This window comes from Calcarisporiella thermophila (genome assembly GCF_041956535.1).
Source record: "Calcarisporiella thermophila strain CBS 279.70 unplaced genomic scaffold VTP21scaffold_8, whole genome shotgun sequence".
In the NCBI taxonomy this organism is placed as follows: domain Eukaryota; kingdom Fungi; phylum Calcarisporiellomycota; class Calcarisporiellomycetes; order Calcarisporiellales; family Calcarisporiellaceae; genus Calcarisporiella; species Calcarisporiella thermophila.
Window position 1 is genome coordinate 937522 of NW_027192198.1, and position 18588 is coordinate 956109.

Here is an 18588-nt window from a genome sequence, read left to right on the forward strand (position 1 = left end):
CGAGTGAACATCTATCGATCCAGGACCTATATCTCGTTATGTTAAGTTCATTGACATTAACTTCATGTAATATATGGAAATTAAATAAAAGTTCCCATTAATTGATCAAAAAAAAAAAGAGGGAGGGTGGAAAAACGGCCAGAAGTCCCAACGGAACATGAGCTTAGATATATATTACAGCGACAGTAAATATTACTCTCTTTCAGCACCTTTGCTTTCTGCTTATCAAACGATATGCGAGAGTAAAGAAAAATTTGCTCTCTACATTTTACTATCTTACATACTCAACCATTCAAATCAACCAACTCTAACAATCTATCTACTTTCTTCTCACTTGTAAACCGCTTTAAGGTAGGCTGGGGGCAGTATCCAGGTGATTTTGACGTAGAAGTTACCCTACCGTTTTAACTCTACAGGATACTTTTCAATAAAGGTCCTTTGTTAAAAAAAAAGAGGGAGGGTGGGATGGTGTAGTGGACTATCCCAAGGATGCCGAATAAAGCGGCGTGGTTTTGAATCCCACTTCCCCCACCAGCGCTCACTATTAGATCGTATCTGCTGTCCACTTTGATCAATATTGAGTCTCTATTACTTGAAAGATCGCTCCTACGAAATATTATTGATTTCATGTACGTGCTATTCACGAAAACAATACACGCCTTTCGATTACATGTATATCGATTGCACACCTACCGATCAAAGGCATATATCTCGTTATCCATTAACATTAACTTTATGTAATATATGGAATTTAATAAAAGTTTCCATTGAATGATCAAAAAAAGTTAAAAAAGAGGAGGTTAGAGAGGCTAGGTGTCCGTGCTCAGGACAGTAGAAATAGCGTTCCACTTTCTTGAGCTGCGATTTCTCGTCTTCGCTAAGATTCTGTTTCTTAAGTATAATGTCGAATTTCATTGTGTTTAGTCCACTCTGACCATGTCGTGTAGTCGGGATTCTTGCTGAAGACTTTTACTTTAGCTGTTGTTCCGGAAATGCACCGCATCAAAAAGCTCTGACATTTTAATGTCATCAAATAGTGTAATTGCTTCTCTAGATCCCATATCTCGTTGAGTCTGGAATCAAATCCACAAATATATCGGTCAATGATTTCTTCTTGGGTCAGGTCTGGTATTTGCAAGACGATTGATCAGAATGCAAAGGCATATTCTTTAACACCTCCTTTCTGGTTTCTTATTTCAATATTCTATAAATATAACATTAAATGCTAAATAAGGTTGGCAAGGAATAATTTTTGGGTGATTTTAACAAAATAAGACTAATTTGTTAAATCTACCTTATTAACTTCATAGGATACTTTATAATAATGATCCATAGCTTAAGGTATATAAAATTCAAACTACTATGAAAGAAAATATACTTAGCATTGGTTTTAGTTTAAATAATCTGACATTTTTCCAGAGAAAATTGATATTTTGCACTAGAGAAAAAAATTACTGATATATTGATATAATTACGAACCGTTATTATATCTTGTTATATAGTAATATCTATTTACCGTTGTTTTTCACCTCAATATACATATCAATTTCCAAGCTAGAGTAAATGCTGTGGAGCTCAGATTTAATACGAATAACCAAGAAAAAGAATGCGTCACTAATCATAGCTTGGACCAAAATAAACATAATTGGGGATATAGTTTATCCGCTGTAATAGTTCGAAGAACTAGCTTTGTTTGATTTTATCCAATTGGTGCGTATTGATTGGAACGTGACTCCAGAGTAATGGGAAACAGTCGAACTATAAGCTATCTGACTCTGGTAGATATAATCATAAAATATGAGTCATAATATTTTTGATATATATAGGATTTTGTTTGTTCATATTGTTTCGTTTTAAGTATTTTACTTTATTTTTCGAGATCAGCATTACTTGATTATTATCTATCTTTCAACAAAGAAAAAAATAAAATGCTCATAACGCTCGTTAGGCAGTAAGATTTAAAATTTTCTCTAATAGTTCCACAAATTGATTGTTATCGATCATAGTGGAGAATCGACCGATAATGTAAGCTGGCTTTGGTCTGGATTCTCTGACCCTCAACTAACTTCACTTGGCCTAAGACAAGTGGAGCTTGTTTCTGCACGTTTCAAGGACACAAAAGTATTTCTAATATATGCAAAGTAATTTCACTTTTCGTTGAGTAGCAATTAATTTAAACAATAGTTTTCGAGAATATATTCAAGTGATCTTCAACGGGCAAGACTCACGGGTGAAGCCATCCTTGCTCACAATCGCTATCGCTTGTCTACGCCTCCTTTAATAATAGATACTCGTATAAGAGAGATAAATTTCGGTGAATTAGAGGGCACTCCTTGCTCAAAGTTAGATCTCAAGAAGAAATGGGATCGCAGCGTAAAATTTCCTGGCGGAGAGTCATTTAAAGATTGCTTTTTAAGAGCATCAGCGATAGTAGATGAAATTCTGAACGAGTATTTAAATACTTCGATTGAAAAGGAAAATAGTACAGAGGAGAGGATTCGGCTAACCGATAAAGATGAACCGCATATTCTGATCGCTACCCATGGTGGATGGATTTCTGAATTCCTGCGCGTCCTCTCTCTTCGTGCAGGTATCACTTTCGAATTCTCCCCTATCCCTAACACTAGCGTTACTACGGTGCGTGTTTCTCTGCCTTCCCGATCGAAAGGTATTCAACCACCAACGAACGGCAAAACGCTAAAACTTGAATATTTGTTTAAGTATGATGTGTCTCATATAGAGTCAATACTCAATTAAATGCAATATTACCGGATATTAAATTTAATTGAAGTGATCACAGTTGCTATCACCAGTGAAATCATAGAGTCATGTATCTTGTTGAGAATATTTGGTAAATACAACATCGCATTGTTGAAAATAATTAGAAAGTTACCTTCAATATTGCGATATTTAAAAACCTGAACATGATTATGCAAATTTATAATGGTGTATAGACCATCATGAGAATAGTTAACTGTATCGAAGATTCAACAAAATTATTATTAAAATATTATATTATTTATCCTTGAGATTTTTTTCTATTTTCTATTTTTTTCTCTTTCCCCATTTTAGCCTGAAGCTTTCCTCGTCTTTTTTCCTCTGTGCCTGTATCCATTGTCCATTGATTGCTATGATAAGATCTGATAAAAAGATACACTTGAATGCGATGTCCTCGTGTTCTTGGTTGTCCATTACAATTGCAATCCTGGTCTTATATATACTCCACACCATGATGTCGTGTAACAACATGGAGACTTGTCGATCTTTGCCCTGTGTCTCCTCGTAGAATCCGAAGAGTTTCTCGTACTTATGCATGGTTGTCCAGGGCTTATCGAGGATCTTTTGATGGAGCCTGTTAAACCACCTCCACAGATCTCCAATTCTCGCACATTCAAAGAAGGCATGTTCTATTGTCTCTATCTCTTCTCGTCGACATCTCTTGCAGTTGGGGCTTGAGTGGTCGAAGTGTTGGACAATTCTTGCTGTTATCAGCTTGTGTTGAAGGAGACGCCATCGAAGGCTCTTTTGCTTTGGTTCGCTTGGGCGTCTTGGCCAGCTCTTCCAGGCTCTTCTCCACGCTCCTTCACCTGAGGTAATGTGCGCCCATTCTCTAGTTACCGCAACTGGATCTGCTATTACGCTCTCGAATACCTTGTGACTGTCAAAGTAACTTGATCGTACCAAAAACCGATTTTCTTGTAACACTGATTGTTGCGTCGAATAATAGACTAATAAGGTCTTTCCTGACAATCCCCCAGATACCCCTAAGCTCTTGATTGTCCTTCCGTAAACACTTCAGAAGGCTAATAAACGACACAAAGTGGATTGTAAAATAATCCGGTTCTATCCCAAAACAAAATAGCACACTTTTTATTGTAAACAAAGATGTTTCCCTTTTATACTAAAGATAACGTACCACAAACATAAATGTAAACAAGATAATAAAAATATAATGAGGTAATCAAGGAAAAATATGTTAACCGTAACCGTAAGCTAATTAATATACTAATAAAACCATCCCAAGAACTTAAAGAAGTGTAAAAGAAAAATAAGCCACCAAAACCAAGCCTCCTTTCCTCCCACTGCGCCATAATTCCATATTGTGCCAATTCTCCTCACAACAACGATGTGTTGCGTCGAATATATGTCTAATAAGGTCTATCCCGACAATCCTCCAGCTATCCCTAAGCTCTTGATTGTCCTTCCTTAAACACTTCAGAAGACTAATAAACGACACAAGATGGTGGTTTGAAACGTATCCGGTTCTATCTCAACACCAAATAGCACGTCCTTTATTGTAATTGAAATATCGGTCTTTTTATACTGTTGTTAACGTATCACATAGGGAAAAATATAAATAATATAAGTAATAAAATGGCATCATCTCAATATAATAAAGTTATCATAAAATAAGGTTGGCGTAATAAACAACCGTATAATATTAAATATTCTCACAAAAGGCTCAGTTAAAGAAATAAAAATAATAAAGTGATCAAGTCACAAAAGCTAAGCCTCCATTCTCTACTACTGCGCCATAAATCCATATTGTGCCAAATTTCCTCACAACAGATGTGATAGCCCGGCTAGCTCAATCGGTAGAGCGTGAGACTCTTAATCTCAAGGTTGTGGGTTCGACCCCCACGTTGGGCGTTACATTTTTTACTGTATTGAAAAGCTTTAATGGTTAAATATAATCTTAAAAAATCCAATCTAGATATAAAATTTAAATTTAAGTTAATGGTCGTGAGAAAACAGGCGCAATTCTATTTTCTAAGGAGAATAAAATGTATAGTAAAACTCGTATGAATGTGTATACATGTCAAGATAAGGAGGAACTATTAATAATTAGCCATACTAATATATTTAATATAAACTAATTCAGACACATTTGAAGCGGAAAAGCACTACAAAATTCCTTGAGAGTAGTACTGGAAAGTATCGTACAATTTTGTAAACACATTTCCATAACTTGATATAATTAATCTGTCCACGAACTCATCAATTTGCACTTCTGTGAGGGAAAGTTGAAATCGCTCTCGTAGCATCGATAAGGTATACTCTCCACTGAAGCATGCCAATTTCGAGTCCTTTTGCATCATTTCCACAAGCAAAATAATGCGATCACAGTGTTTGCGGACAGCTAAAAATGCACGTTTCATAAGTGCTCGAAATTCGGCAAATAATTCGCTTTGAAGGCCACCGAGAATATCAATGTATTCTTGCGGAAGTTTAAAAGGTGCCATCTCGAATCCAACAGAACCAGGGGAATTAGAGAGCATAAACCCGAAGTCGATATCTATTGAAGTTGTCAAAATTAGCTCCTTGGGCACTTGAATACCATTTAGTTATGGGAACTAGCTTACGAATAAGATGGCCTTCTTTATCCAGCAACACATTCCCGTTGTGTCTATCTTTAATTGAAAGTAAGTAGCATATTATTGAGTAGGCCACAAGTGAACGCATAAAGCAGTCCTGAGCCTTTTGGAATTCCTTAGTAGATGGGTCTCCATAGGTCTGAAATGGTACGTAGTAAATGGTATTATAAGAACAATACAAATAAATAAGTAAATAAAAAGCTTACCCGTACAAAATGATCGTATAACGTATACATCACTCCAGGACTATGATATCCCCGCTTATATGCATCCTTCTTAATTGAGTGCACAGATATGGAGTTTTGAACTGTCTCGATCAATCCTGCATTATCTGATGTGACCAACACTCGGAAACTAAAATAAGATGGACTCAGTAATTTTGTCTAATATATAAATGAAAAAAATGTTACTATTTAACCCAAACGGGTACTTTCGCTTCTTCCCAAATCCGCTGCATCTCACGTATTAGTTGTGTAGCCAACTGTTCCTGTCGTAGATCAGAGCCATGCTTCACAATTACACTTAGCAAACGCCAATTCGAGAGATGACCATAGGGGGAGCTCTCACGAACTCGTGACTGTTTCGCCTCCCAATCCTCCTGGAAAACTGCAGCTAATTAAAAAAATTTTATTAAATTTATATTCGAGAAAAATATAATGCAGAATAACTCACCACTTGGATCATCTTTATTGACTTGCGGAATTCCTTCAATCTCAACAGTTTCGACGTCAACAACTTCCACTTCACCTTCCTGTTGCTGGGTTACTCTTCGCTCTTCAAGTGCCATCATCTCATTTAAAATTTTTTGGCGAATAGCTTCGAATTTTTGTACGTCGGCACGTTGCTTTTTTTGCGTAGCAGCACGTTGATTGCGTTGCAACTGTGCAAGCATAATAGCAGCTGCGCGCATTTTGCTTGCAAATTCATCAGAAGTAGAATCGGAGCGGTGCCGTACAATCTTTGTTTTGCGTGTTGAAGAGCTTGCACTATTTGAAATCTTTGAAGAGGTATGAGTGGGATCTTCTACAGACTGGGTCGAAGAAATGGTGACTGCTTGGGTCGATTCAGGCCGGATCGGTGGTTTACTGGATTCATCTTCATCCCCAATGTTCTTATTGCTATCTTCTTTTGTAATTGGTATTGAAGAAATTACTATTTTGTCGGCCTCTAATGGAAGAGTGTCGTTCATCTTATCCGACTCTATAACTATAGAAGAAGATCGCTCGGGTTTACTCTGCTCATTGCTCGCTTTTAATTCTGAGTTAGATTCTAATATTATACGTCGGCGATTTGATTTCTTAGGTGTAATGTTTGAAGAGGACACGGCATCATCGTCAAGAATTTCAATAAATAATAGATAAGGAACCTTAAAGAAATATAAGTTAAGCAAAATGAATTAAACAATAACAGATGTTAATAATTACTCGCTCTGCTGAATTTAATACTACTGCTTCATTTGAAGCGATTCGCACTACTCGATGGTGTCGACAGTTTGAATTACTAGACGCGGTACACCACATTGGAATGCAAATCTCTGCAGGCAAATTGCGATTCAGCAATGTTAGCTCTGCATGCAGAGCACTTATTCTCGCTGCCTTAGGAACAATCATCAGGCGTGTTGAAATATCAACAAGTGCCAAGATAAATTGCATCTCGGATTGAAAACTTGAGCTTTTGATACGGCGGTTACGGGTATTAGATTGTTGAGGTAGTGCCGCTGCAAGGCTTGGAAGAGAATTTGTGATGCGGAGACCTTCGGATGAACGACGCTCAGAAGGAGGGTTCTTGACCGAGACATCCTCCTCAGAGCCTGAATCGGACGAATGACGATGCAAATCAGGCTGAGAGCTGAATGCAAAAGAACTAGAGCGTGGAATATCCATTGTCGGTTGGTGAGTCGAAAGAAGAGAAGGGGAGAGTGAAGAGCGCGATTCAATGCTAGGGGTTGATCCATCCAAGGTTCTAACGCGTCTACCCTGAGCAATTGCAAGCTGGCCCGCACTACGTAAAAGGAAAGGAGCACCAATCGCAGCAGCCATTATGCCCATTCCTACCACCGCTGGGAAAGTATTCTCACGTACACGATATGTCGGCAGACCTAAACTAATAGATGCGGTCTCACTTCGTTCTAATAAGTCGTCCTCACCCAGCACAATAGCCTGGCTTTTATTGAGCAATCGTTTGCAAAGCGTAAAGGCTTGTGAATGAGGTGTTGCTGAGAGATCGGAAACATAAGCTTGTAAAAACCATAAACACTAAAATATAGAATAGGGAATTATTTAATTATCAAGAGGAAGATACAATAAACCCCGATCAATATACTCACCAGTACAGCAATGTGTGACGATTCTTTACATTTGTCAATAATAAAGCTCTCCAAGGCAACTGATTCTGATGGACGAGTAACAAGTAAATGCCTTGCATTTTAAAGGTAAAATTCAATTAGCAAACTCTCCTATTTGAATCAAATGGATAAACATACACTAATTGAGGAAGGAAGAATTCAATTTCGCTATTAGGAAATCTCTTTAACTCATTGCAAAGATAATGTTGAATGCCAACTGAATCAGGGTATCGAAAAAGGTAAGACACGGCGATCCACGAGTTGAAGTGTTCCGATGTGAATAAACGAAGCAGTAATGGATTGGACATAATTAACTAATGAAATAGAGCTAGTTGTAATAGAATGTCCAATGTTATCGCGTAGTTTGCGATGTACGGATTTAGCAATACAAGATGATCGCTTCTCGCTCAATTTGATGAGTCTCCGAAATCATAACTTCTTGAAAGCGTAGCTTTCAGAAATTTTGAACCATATCGAGCGAGGAAAACTCCTACACGTGTGCTAAGCCATTAATCACATTATTGCAATTATAAAAATTCGGAATAATAACTAGTCTTTATTCTAAATATTAATTCCAAGTTTGAGTAGCCAAGAAAAAGGCCATATAGTAAAATCTGGCTTTAATAAATATTGAATGTAGATATATGTGATCTGTATCAATAAATAAATGTTTACAAGAAATGCAATCTACAAATGCTTTATGGACATATATGTTGAAATTCCAGAATGAATGCGATCGCTAGCAATTCTCAGCAGCAGTAGGTTCAGCATCTGAAATATCCTTTCCATTGCCTTCATCTCCACTATCTGATGTGGATTTCGATTCTACTTCGCCGTTACCATTTACGAATGCCTTACTAGATTTGTCAGTGCTGTCTTTATCGTCCTTTTCTTCATTTTTTGTATTATTGATTCCTTTCGGCCCTGAATAATCACCCGGTACAATTGATTCACATCCTGCCTCCGATCGACCAACGTTGCAATCTTTCTTGTTATCGCAACAGCGGATACAATAAAGCCCATCTATAAGATTTGATAATGGATTTAGTATGATAGCTTCAAAGATAATGGTTTGATATCCGAGTACTTACCAGAGGGCTCTACAAGATTAACAAAGCTTTTATAACCAGCACAAGATGCGCCAACTGGTGCTCTTACGTCATACTGGCCCCCTTCGTCCAGTTTGGATAGACCATATTTCGATGGGTCAATTCTTCCGGTTACTTGAACATAGCCTTTGCCTGATGCGAAATGCGCACTTTGTATGAAACCTTTTGGAAAGAGTTTAGCACCAGGCGCATTCTTCATATCTTTGGTGCAAAAAGCGATGGCATTATCTTCTGCCTTAGCGATATCACCACCGAATTTTGGGGGGAGGAAAAAGCAGAAGTTATCGGCGCTAACAACTGAGGCAACACTACCCTGCTCGCTTTTTCCTTTTGGTGCAGCCACAGCGAGAGATGCGACTCCAAAAAATGCTGTGACAGTTAAAAGATATTTCATGACGCAAAAGGAACCTTATAAATATAATAAGGAATATACACTCGATTGAGCAAGGTGAAAGGGTGCTTTTATAGTAAACTGACAAGGTGGGCTGGAGAAGGCTATTAATAGGACGCGGCGTTTGTATAGAACTTCTGCTGATTGTTTTTCCTTGGAATAGGCTATTAAGATGTTGCTTTGGACTTCTCCGAGCAATAATTTTTTAATCTATTTTAATACCAAGCAAATGGGATCAAGCGGAATTTTTGTACTCTTGGCAATGGATTTGTGCAGGGTTCCCTGGGCATTCAATAACCCAGACTCAAGTCTTTTGAGGAATCCAAAGAAATGGTATCCATTTTGTATAACTTTATGAGTTCATTTATCGAAATATTCTTTACTATAGAATTTTAAGAATTTTTAATAGAGCTTAGTTTGTTTATACGCCGAATATTCAAGATATTTATATTTATTGACAAATTTCGCTAAAGTAAAATCCACTTGGCAGTCACTTATAATAACTCCCCAAAGGCTGTATTAGTTAAGTCAACTGCGATGAGAATTGGACTACATCCGAGAAATTTACTAATATCTTTACGTCGATGCCTGACTACACGTGTGAAACGCGTCAAACAACTTAAAGAGCAAAAGTAAGCTAATAAATTGACCTTTCTAACAACTCGCTCTAATTTTTATCAGAGAACTTAAATCTCTTTCTCTTGCTGACCTCCGGTCACTCTCGCAATTCTGTGGCCTTGAGCAAACTGGGACTAAATTGACGCTTTCCACACGACTTCAGACACATTTCGAACAACTTATGTCTAATCCTAATAATGCAGTGCCATCCTCTGTAATTTCTTTAGATTTAGGTTTTGCCAATCTTGCTTTTGTTCATCTCGATCGCGAGGGACATGTGCTTGATTGGAAGCGAGTACGCTTGAATGTTGGTCCTGGATACGATCCTTTAGTGTATGCAAAGGCAGTTGAAGGAGTGATGAGAGAACTGACTGCTTTGAAAGCAATGGCTTATGTAGTGGAAAGACAGAGAGTGAGAACACTTGGATCTCCCAACGTATTACAGACGGTTCTAATGGTGAATTTCGTAGAAGCAATGATACATGCTTTTCTTGTTCAACATCGCCAAACATATCCTGACACTGTAGTAGAATACGTTTTGCCGCGGAATGTAGGGCGGCATTTTGGACTGGATGAAATGAAGGCAGGGAATGCTCTGATTCGAAAAAGTGCCAACAAGAGGGATGCACCTATAGAGAACGAGGAGGATAAAAGTGCAAAAAATTCTGCCAGAAACTACTACGAGAAGAAAAGGAGATCAGTTTTGATGGTTGAGGAGTGGATATCCACTGATAAGTGTATTAAATGCACTGATGATTTTAAAGTAATGTTTACGAATGAAGCTAAAAAGGATGATTTATCGGACTGCTTATTGCAAGCAGTTGCATGGATGGAATGGAGAAAAAACGCTTTTGAGGAAGCAAAGCGATATATTAAAAAATAAAGAGCTATTATCCAATATACCATTATATAGATTTGAGTGTTAACTATTCATTATTGATATTGATATCTTTGTAATAACATGATCCTTTTACTAGACGCTAGGGGTATAGCTGCCACGAGTTTGTTGAGGATGTGCATTGAGGGATAGCCTCTCTGTAAATTTTTGTTCTTGGGCAACCGGAATAGTCTTTGCTTGACTTGTAGTAAGAGAAGGATTGGCAACTGGAATCGCAGGCATATTAAACGGGACGCTAATCTTTAGTTCATATTGTTAATATATTTACATCTTTATTTTGATGATTAATATTGCGGGATTTATACTTTGGGCTTGAAGAATTTGTTTATATCAAATCTTGATGTTGTAATATATACAGAGGGAGAAGATGTCCGAGTAGAAGATTGAGTGGGCTGTATTAGAACAGCTTCAACTAAGGCACCGACAAGCGAGCATATTATTGTGTAATATACTAGTGTGATCATTATATTTGGTTATAATAGAATCGAGTGAGAGCTCTTTAAAATATTCGGGAGAGAAGTTGTTGTTATATTCGTTTAGATGGGTATTTAGAGTTTTAATATTGTGATGTTTATTCTATCACTAATTAAATACATCAGTACTGCATGCAAGCAAAAATCTTTTAATCAAATATGATATCTACATGAACCTCGCCGAACTCTGTTCTTTTCCAAGCATAGTCCAACTCTATTCTCGATAGGGTGATTTTCTGCTCTAAAATAAAAGCTGTATTTAACCAGACCCGCCACAGCTTTTTATCTTTCCACCATGCTGTTCTCGTAACTTGAACGGCAAAATCGGCCTCAATGATATACGGTATTAGAGGACGAAACGTTATATAATCGTTTTGAAAAGAAATTTCCACCTTTCATAAGGAGAAGTGAATTAGACAGAATTAACTAAGTGCGTTATGATGAATGGATTTTACATTATTCAATACTCTCATTTTGCGATTCCCATCACTAACCCATAATTTCATATCTATGAGACAAAGTGGTGTTAATGAAATGCATCCAAAGTACTTATATCTATCAATATTACCATTAAAATTATAGCCTTTAACGTGCATTCTTACTTCCTTTAATTTCTTTTTTTGAGGAGAATATATCTCACTTTTGAGATAATCTTCAAAATATTGGATATATCTCTTTTGGCTAGGAATAGTGATTCCTTGTCCATCTAGAGTTCGCAATTGTCCATACATGCGTATTGCTTCATCAGTTGTATTGACTATTTTTGCCCAAAGTAAATATGCACATATAACCGTTCCAGTTCGCCCTTTGCCTGCCTTGCAGTGTACAACGCATACTCGATCAGAGTCACCATTGAGAAAAGTTCCAATATCTCGAGCAAAGCTAATTAACAGTGAAAAAGGTGGGGGATGATGGTCTTCAAAAGGATATCTAGATACTGTATAGAGGGAAGAAATCTTAGGCGATGCATTCTCTAGATACAAATATTCATCCTTACTCTGGCAGGGGAAGGAGCTTTCATCAAGAATTCGTTCTTGACATAGAGAGTACAATTTATAATTTCCAGGGTGTCTTTCCTTCATGAACTTAATAAAGTCCTTTGCTGAATTTCTATAAATTGCTTCCACTCCATTTGCAGGTACTGACATTGCGATAAGATTAGGAAGAATATCTATTTTCTTTATAAACAATACTTTATCCATTCTTGGTAATAAACAATTTAATACAAATAATTACAGCTCAAGTCCAGATCCCAATCAACATCAGTAAATCGGCGACGATTTTCCGACACCCATCGTTGTACTAATCTCTTCATTTTCCTAACATTAATAGAATATAGATTTATCATATTCACATCCAATTTTGTTAAATCAAATTTGACAGTCACATAGCAAAGTACAAATGTATTTAAGAGTGTTTATGTTTGAATTTTTATTCTTTTCTTTTTTTAATGTTTACTGATTTTACTTTATTCTATTAACCCTTATGAATTTTATCTATTATTCTAAGGTAAAGTTCACCTCCCTATTTTCTCTACTATATTATAAGATGATGATAGCTTTATGCCTCTTCAGAAGTGGACAAGATGCAATCCACTGTATGATTGAGATAATTTAAATTGTTTCAACCCTATCTGATAACCATATACTACTCGATTTTAATGACTAAATATAAGAATTGAATCTAACGATTTATTTCTTGTGCAATAGGTGTTATTATCAGTAATATAGCAGTTGGAAATCTCCGGCTTATTGTAACATTTGAATATTTTCTACTTTATTAAAAAAAATAAACGGTTCAAGATATTTTAGATATATATTTTGCATCTATATGGTTATTTTATCATGACGATATCTGGGATACTATCCAATCTAATCCTTCGTATAGCCTAAGTGAAAGAACAACGTAAGAAAATAATTATATTTATAAATTCGGATTAAGTTACCCTTCTCCAGTTAATCCACAACATGCCTGGATATGCCAGGGACATTCGCGGTCCTTTAAGCTAGTAAGGTTAAGTGCCTCACTAATTTGCGCTGCTGTGAGCGCACCCTTGACATCTTGCTTATTTGCAAAAACAAGCATGACTGCATTTTTTAAGGACTATGGAATAACTAATTAATATGAATCAGAATTGCAGCTATTAAAACAGATAATTACCTCATGATCTATCATTTTATGAAATTCGGAGCGTGCAAGGTGTAAACGTTCCTGGTCAGTACTATCTATGACCATGATGACTGCCTAAAAGCATTATTTTTAATAGAATAATTTTTCAATTATTTTCATGATGTTCTTCCAATTATTATATTACCTTTGTATTAACGTAGTAAGATGCCCATGTTGAGCGCAGATTTTCTTGTCCACCAAGATCCTATTGCCATTATTCTCTATGACTATTTTATAAACTTAAATTCACCGTAACTCTCCACTCACCCACATCAAAAAGTGAATATTCTTATACACGATTTCCTAAAAAATATAGGAGAATGCATTTAAAACAATGAAAGAAAGGAAGAGAGAAATAGAAATAATCGTATTACCTCAACATTACTTCCTATTGTAGGCGTTGTTGTTACAACCTCGTTCAATAGCCTATGTGAGAGTGGATCAACATTAATGTGATTGAAGCGCAGTAATTGAAATAGCTGCATACAGTTTATATAAAACAGTTGTCTTTCCGGCATTATCAAGTCCCACAAGGACAATCTTGAACTCCTCCTTACTAAATAGCTTTTTCCATAATCTACTAAAAAGGATACCCATCAGATGTATTTCTTATTTTATTTTGTAGATGTGAATTAATTATATTAGTAGTGCGACGCGTTAGACTCATATTCGTCAGCCGGAAAGTCACAAATAAGCTTATATTTCTTAAACTTCTTCGTTTAAAACCTATTTTCAGAGCCTATTCGGATTAATTAAAACATTATTGAATAATATATGTGCGTTATCTCTAACCAGCTCAATTAATGCCATTGTAACACATACAGTGTTCGCTTACTTCAAAATCCTATTTTACCAGATATGTCCTCTCACTGGCGATACATTTTCCAAACTTGATTACAGCTCCAATTAGAGGCATGAGGGGAGATGTATTATAAATCTATCCGGGAGTATCTGCATGGAGAGTGAAGTTCGGACTCGATTAAGATGCGTTTTATTGATCAATTATATTGACGATTTTTATTAAAGATTATTATTGCATTGCTTACTCGAGCTTCAATCCATTATCAACTCTCCATTTTGCGTTCATTCGTTATTGATTATTCAAGTAAAAAATAAGATACTTTTCGAATGTAATCGCAGACAACAATATATGACCTTTAGTATCATTTGTGCTGACTGATAGGTGAGAATAGATGCGATTGTTCGAAACATAACTTCGTAAATTAGACATATAAAATAAAAACAGTGTGATTGATAAGAGTAGACAATAATTATTAATCTATTATAACTAGTTTCAAGTTGTACGGTGCTAGAAAAGAAGTTCTTAACCTCAGGCTCTAAGACCTTTCTGGATATCGCTCTTTTGTAACAAATAAATGGATGATACGGACTCTACGCAGCCTCTCACTACCTCCATCCAAAGTCAGAATAGAACCACGCATGTCTTCGAATCTCTTCACAACGGCACCACACAGTTACCCGGAGATAGGTTATTAATTCAGACAATCTTATATACTCAGATGCTCATTATTTTTTTTATAGAGTGAACCAACAAAATATCCATAAATGGAAGAGAAGAGCTAGTGTACAAGCAACTAATTACAATACCGACAATCAATCAACTGCATATCGATGCCGCACACAAGATATTAAAGATTATCCAAAAGTTCCAGGCAAAGCGGCGTATGAACAATCCGATAAAAATTTTGTAATATTAATGGTTTTAAGAGGCAAAATAATAAGCTCCTAACTATTAAGCCTATTTTCGATTAGCCCGAAACCGAAGAAGAGAAACCTCGTAAAAGAACTGCGTGGCAAACCCGCCTATATTTTTTTTTCGAAGAACCTCAGGGGACGACAGTAGGCATATACCTAAGTGTATTATGTTTAGTTAGACTTACTCCTTTTCTTATGGCTATAGGCGAAATCTTTTTCACTCCTCTCTAGCCTTTGTATACTCATTAATGTAGTAATGATATGTGTTCAAAGCCTTCCCGAACTATCGGAAGAGGGTTCAATCGAATTATTTTACCGTGTGTGGTTACCCCTCGAAATTCTTCTCGCAGCTGTATTTACCATTGAGTATTTAGGCAGACTTTTCGCAGCTGAAACCAAATTTAAGTTTATTATAAGTATATATAATAAAAGTAATAGTTGTTTTTTGGATATATTAACAACTACATTTAATTTTAGGTCCAATGAATTTGGTTGAACTAATCTCTATTATTCCTCTGTACATTGGGATGTTTACTTTTACAAGTAACAACTCGGTAACTATCATGTTCAAACTTAGATTTATCCTTAGATTTATAACCAAAAACTAAAATTCTTTTATCGCACTATAGACCGCTTTACTTATCATACGTGCTCTTCGTCTTCTACAAATTCTGAAGATTTTTAAATTCACTCGATTTTCTGTTGGGGTTATAATAACGGGCCGCGTATTTGTTCGCTCCTCCGACCAAATTCTCATGGTTTCAATCTATATTCTTGCCGTTATATTATTTTCAAGTAGTCTTGTTTATTTCTGTGAGCGTGGGGTTTATAATCGAGAACGTCACAGATGGGAACGATTAAATCCAAATACTGAAGCATGGGAAATGACACCTTATCAAAGCATAATACATAGCTTCTATTGGTGTGTTGTTACAGTAACCACGACCGGATATGGTAAGAGCATCCCGGTGTAGTTAATGATATATCCTCTAAGTAATTTTACTCATTTGCTGAAAATTGCAGGTGACCATGTTCCATTCACCCCGGTAGGAAGACTAATCGCGTCCATCACCATGTTTTGTGGTGTTATGATGTTTGCGCTCCCTACTTCTATTATTGGTAGTAATTTTATACAAGAATGGCAAGCATATACTCAGCAAATCCAAAAACCTCCCCGGCTTGGTATTGACCAGCTTACAGACCTCGAGGATATGAGAAAACGCAACGGGTGGCAGAGCGGTGATACTTTAGTTCAAGACATTGATCCATCACTAGATGAAAAATCTACAGCCTCTTTATTACGCGAAAAAAATCGTGCGCTCTTAAAAAGTATAGAGAGTGTTCAGGAATTTCTCGCGGAGGTAAGTGGATATAATTAAGGATACTATGAAATAACCGATATCAATAACCTAATATTTCAGATATCTCCGCCTCTATTTTATCAAAAATACAAAGATCTTCAACTGAGACTTGATGTTGCGCTACAAAGAATGGCGGAGCAAGACGCTGAACTAGTTCGACTGCGTAGCTATGTTGAACAATTGGGTTTTCCCATTGAACCTGTTGGAATACAGCGCTTGTCATATAACTTTGCGGCTCCTTCATCATCGGGAGCTCTACCAACTAATCAAATTTTTGTTCCGCGTCAGACCCTACAGAGCAACATTCGTTTTCAGCAAGAAGATGTCCCTATCGAACTGAAAAACTATCCTTTTCTTGAGACGAAACAAGAATCGCGACAATATCCGTAATACTAACCGCATCGTTACATTTTGATAATATGTAAACATATAAGAAGATAGATATATACAAGAGCATACTCGGTATTTTCTTTCGATATCCATTACTGTGATTTTAGTCAGCAGTTAAACCTTGGCATATAATAAAGGTGTAGAAATGAAGGTTAAATTTTGTGTCATTTATAATGATAGCACATCTCATTTAATCCATATTTTGACTGAAATAATATAAAAGAGTGTGTCGCGATTTTCATTAAAGAATTAAGTCAATGGTAGGAAAAAATATACTTCAACTAGGTTATAATGAGGGATTGAAAGCCTAGTTTCACGGTGATTTCTTTCATCTTATCCTAATTACTCGAGCAGCTAAAACTAGTTGAATCTTCTGGTTCCTATAACAAAACTCCATTCTATTATGAAATGATGACGCCATACTCCTGTTTCAGTTTTTCTACAAGTGGAACATATTAAGGGACTAATAATATATAGTAAAGTGGAAGTTAGGCGTATTAATTTTTCCTCAGTATAGGTCTAGTTCCACATTGGAAGATCGTTTTCTATTTTAACTTTGCCAAGGCAGTTTTTGCCAACTTAAATGTTGGACATTAATATATCGCGTTGGTTACCTCCTCTGTCTATGCACTAGAATACTCATCTAAATTCCGTTTTTATTAATATCTAATACTATTTCAATTTTTTTGTCGAACAATAATTTCGATATTTGAATAATGAGACTTGAATGGCAATGTGGCATATCTTATGTAACTCAATGGTTTAAATATTTATCTAGTGATAATGAAAAGTCTAAGAATTCATCCGAAAATTTTATGTGTCGGCGCAAACGTCCTAATGAGAAACACGTAAGTTCAGCAAGCTTGAGTAATATAGGTAATTGGATCACTTTATAACTCAACGAGTCTCTATAGCTCCAACCTCAGGCCACTTTATCGCATGAGATTGATTTGACAATTAATAGTGTGCACTTCCACGGCTTGTCACATCAAACCTCAAAGGAAAACTTCATTAACAGACTTCGGACACAAACGATATGTAAACTTACCACAAAAAAAGGGTTTTGTCGTCATGTTCTTGTGGCTAAACTATATTCGAATTTACGAAATGAGGAGCAGCGTTCTTTGAATTACGATGGAAAGACGGTTCAATGCACTGTGGTGCCAAATGCATTTCTTTGTCATACTTGTGCAAAAGAAAATTCTGGTAGAGTAATGCACCAAAACATATCCCCACGACATAATGAACCGTTGCATAGACCATTTTCTTGTATATTTCAGCTACGGGATAAACCCACTCGCCTTCCTTATGCGATGACAACTTTTGTCTTGCAATTTGATAATGATGCTCAGGATTTCGTTCAAAAGCCAGTTGATGAGCGAAAGGATGCATATTATCTACACACTTCTCCGAGACTCTTTATTCCATCTTCTTGTTTCTCGAAGAGGGCTGAATCGAGAACTTCTTTGATTTATCCTACTAATTCAACTTGCAAAGGCTCAAGTCTACCGCAGATAATCCGAAGTTCCATACCAAGCTCGATCACCGTCCAGGCATCGAATACAAACTCTTCTCGAACCAATGCTTTGATTGAAGATGAAGATTTGCCCCTTTCAATTTTAAAGGATCAATTACACAATCTAAATGGCCCTTATAATCAATCTCTGCAGCAGTTTGTTGGGCCGCCTCTTGCGACAGTTGCCTCGTAGTGATAAGTTTTAAGGAAAATTGATTGCGATGTATA

At 36.4% G+C, this 18588-nt stretch overlaps 7 protein-coding genes and 1 non-coding gene across 8 annotated transcripts; 4 read left to right on the forward strand and 4 right to left on the reverse strand.

Annotated features, from left to right (window-relative positions):
- Positions 1-1928: 1928 nt before the first annotated feature.
- Positions 1929-2757, forward strand: VTP21DRAFT_11232 (uncharacterized protein; the record flags this gene model as incomplete). Its single annotated transcript, XM_069390656.1, has 3 exons — positions 1929-1951; positions 2007-2121; positions 2185-2757. The coding sequence occupies 3 exons, from the start codon at positions 1929-1931 to the stop codon at positions 2755-2757; spliced, it is 711 nt and encodes a 236-aa protein (XP_069252782.1).
- A 1820-nt stretch (positions 2758-4577) lies between these two features.
- VTP21DRAFT_t92 lies at positions 4578-4650 on the forward strand. The gene has a single exon. It is a non-coding gene; the product is annotated as a tRNA-Lys (tRNA).
- Positions 4651-4904: 254 nt separating this feature from the next.
- Positions 4905-8027, reverse strand: VTP21DRAFT_11233 (uncharacterized protein; the record flags this gene model as incomplete). The annotated part of the gene is made up of 8 exons (XM_069390657.1): positions 4905-5296; positions 5364-5514; positions 5582-5729; positions 5786-5987; positions 6048-6741; positions 6800-7630; positions 7702-7792; positions 7858-8027. 8 exons carry the CDS (start codon positions 8025-8027, stop codon positions 4905-4907), a joined length of 2679 nt encoding a protein of 892 aa, XP_069252783.1.
- A 431-nt stretch (positions 8028-8458) lies between these two features.
- On the reverse strand, positions 8459-9222 carry VTP21DRAFT_11234 (uncharacterized protein; the record flags this gene model as incomplete). Its single annotated transcript, XM_069390658.1, has 2 exons — positions 8459-8742; positions 8811-9222. The coding sequence occupies 2 exons, from the start codon at positions 9220-9222 to the stop codon at positions 8459-8461; spliced, it is 696 nt and encodes a 231-aa protein (XP_069252784.1).
- A 534-nt stretch (positions 9223-9756) lies between these two features.
- On the forward strand, positions 9757-10720 carry VTP21DRAFT_11235 (uncharacterized protein; the record flags this gene model as incomplete). Its single annotated transcript, XM_069390659.1, has 2 exons — positions 9757-9851; positions 9901-10720. 2 exons carry the CDS (start codon positions 9757-9759, stop codon positions 10718-10720), a joined length of 915 nt encoding a protein of 304 aa, XP_069252785.1.
- Positions 10721-11357: 637 nt separating this feature from the next.
- VTP21DRAFT_11236 (uncharacterized protein) lies at positions 11358-12290 on the reverse strand (the record flags this gene model as incomplete). Its single annotated transcript, XM_069390660.1, has 4 exons — positions 11358-11600; positions 11664-11716; positions 11777-12145; positions 12206-12290. The coding sequence occupies 4 exons, from the start codon at positions 12288-12290 to the stop codon at positions 11358-11360; spliced, it is 750 nt and encodes a 249-aa protein (XP_069252786.1).
- A 760-nt stretch (positions 12291-13050) lies between these two features.
- Positions 13051-13974, reverse strand: VTP21DRAFT_11237 (uncharacterized protein; the record flags this gene model as incomplete). Its single annotated transcript, XM_069390661.1, has 7 exons — positions 13051-13096; positions 13154-13311; positions 13369-13452; positions 13523-13582; positions 13645-13680; positions 13752-13803; positions 13865-13974. 7 exons carry the CDS (start codon positions 13972-13974, stop codon positions 13051-13053), a joined length of 546 nt encoding a protein of 181 aa, XP_069252787.1.
- Positions 13975-15977: 2003 nt separating this feature from the next.
- Positions 15978-16844, forward strand: VTP21DRAFT_11238 (uncharacterized protein; the record flags this gene model as incomplete). The annotated part of the gene is made up of 3 exons (XM_069390662.1): positions 15978-16047; positions 16117-16454; positions 16515-16844. The coding sequence occupies 3 exons, from the start codon at positions 15978-15980 to the stop codon at positions 16842-16844; spliced, it is 738 nt and encodes a 245-aa protein (XP_069252788.1).
- Between the last annotated feature and the right edge of the window lie 1744 nt (positions 16845-18588).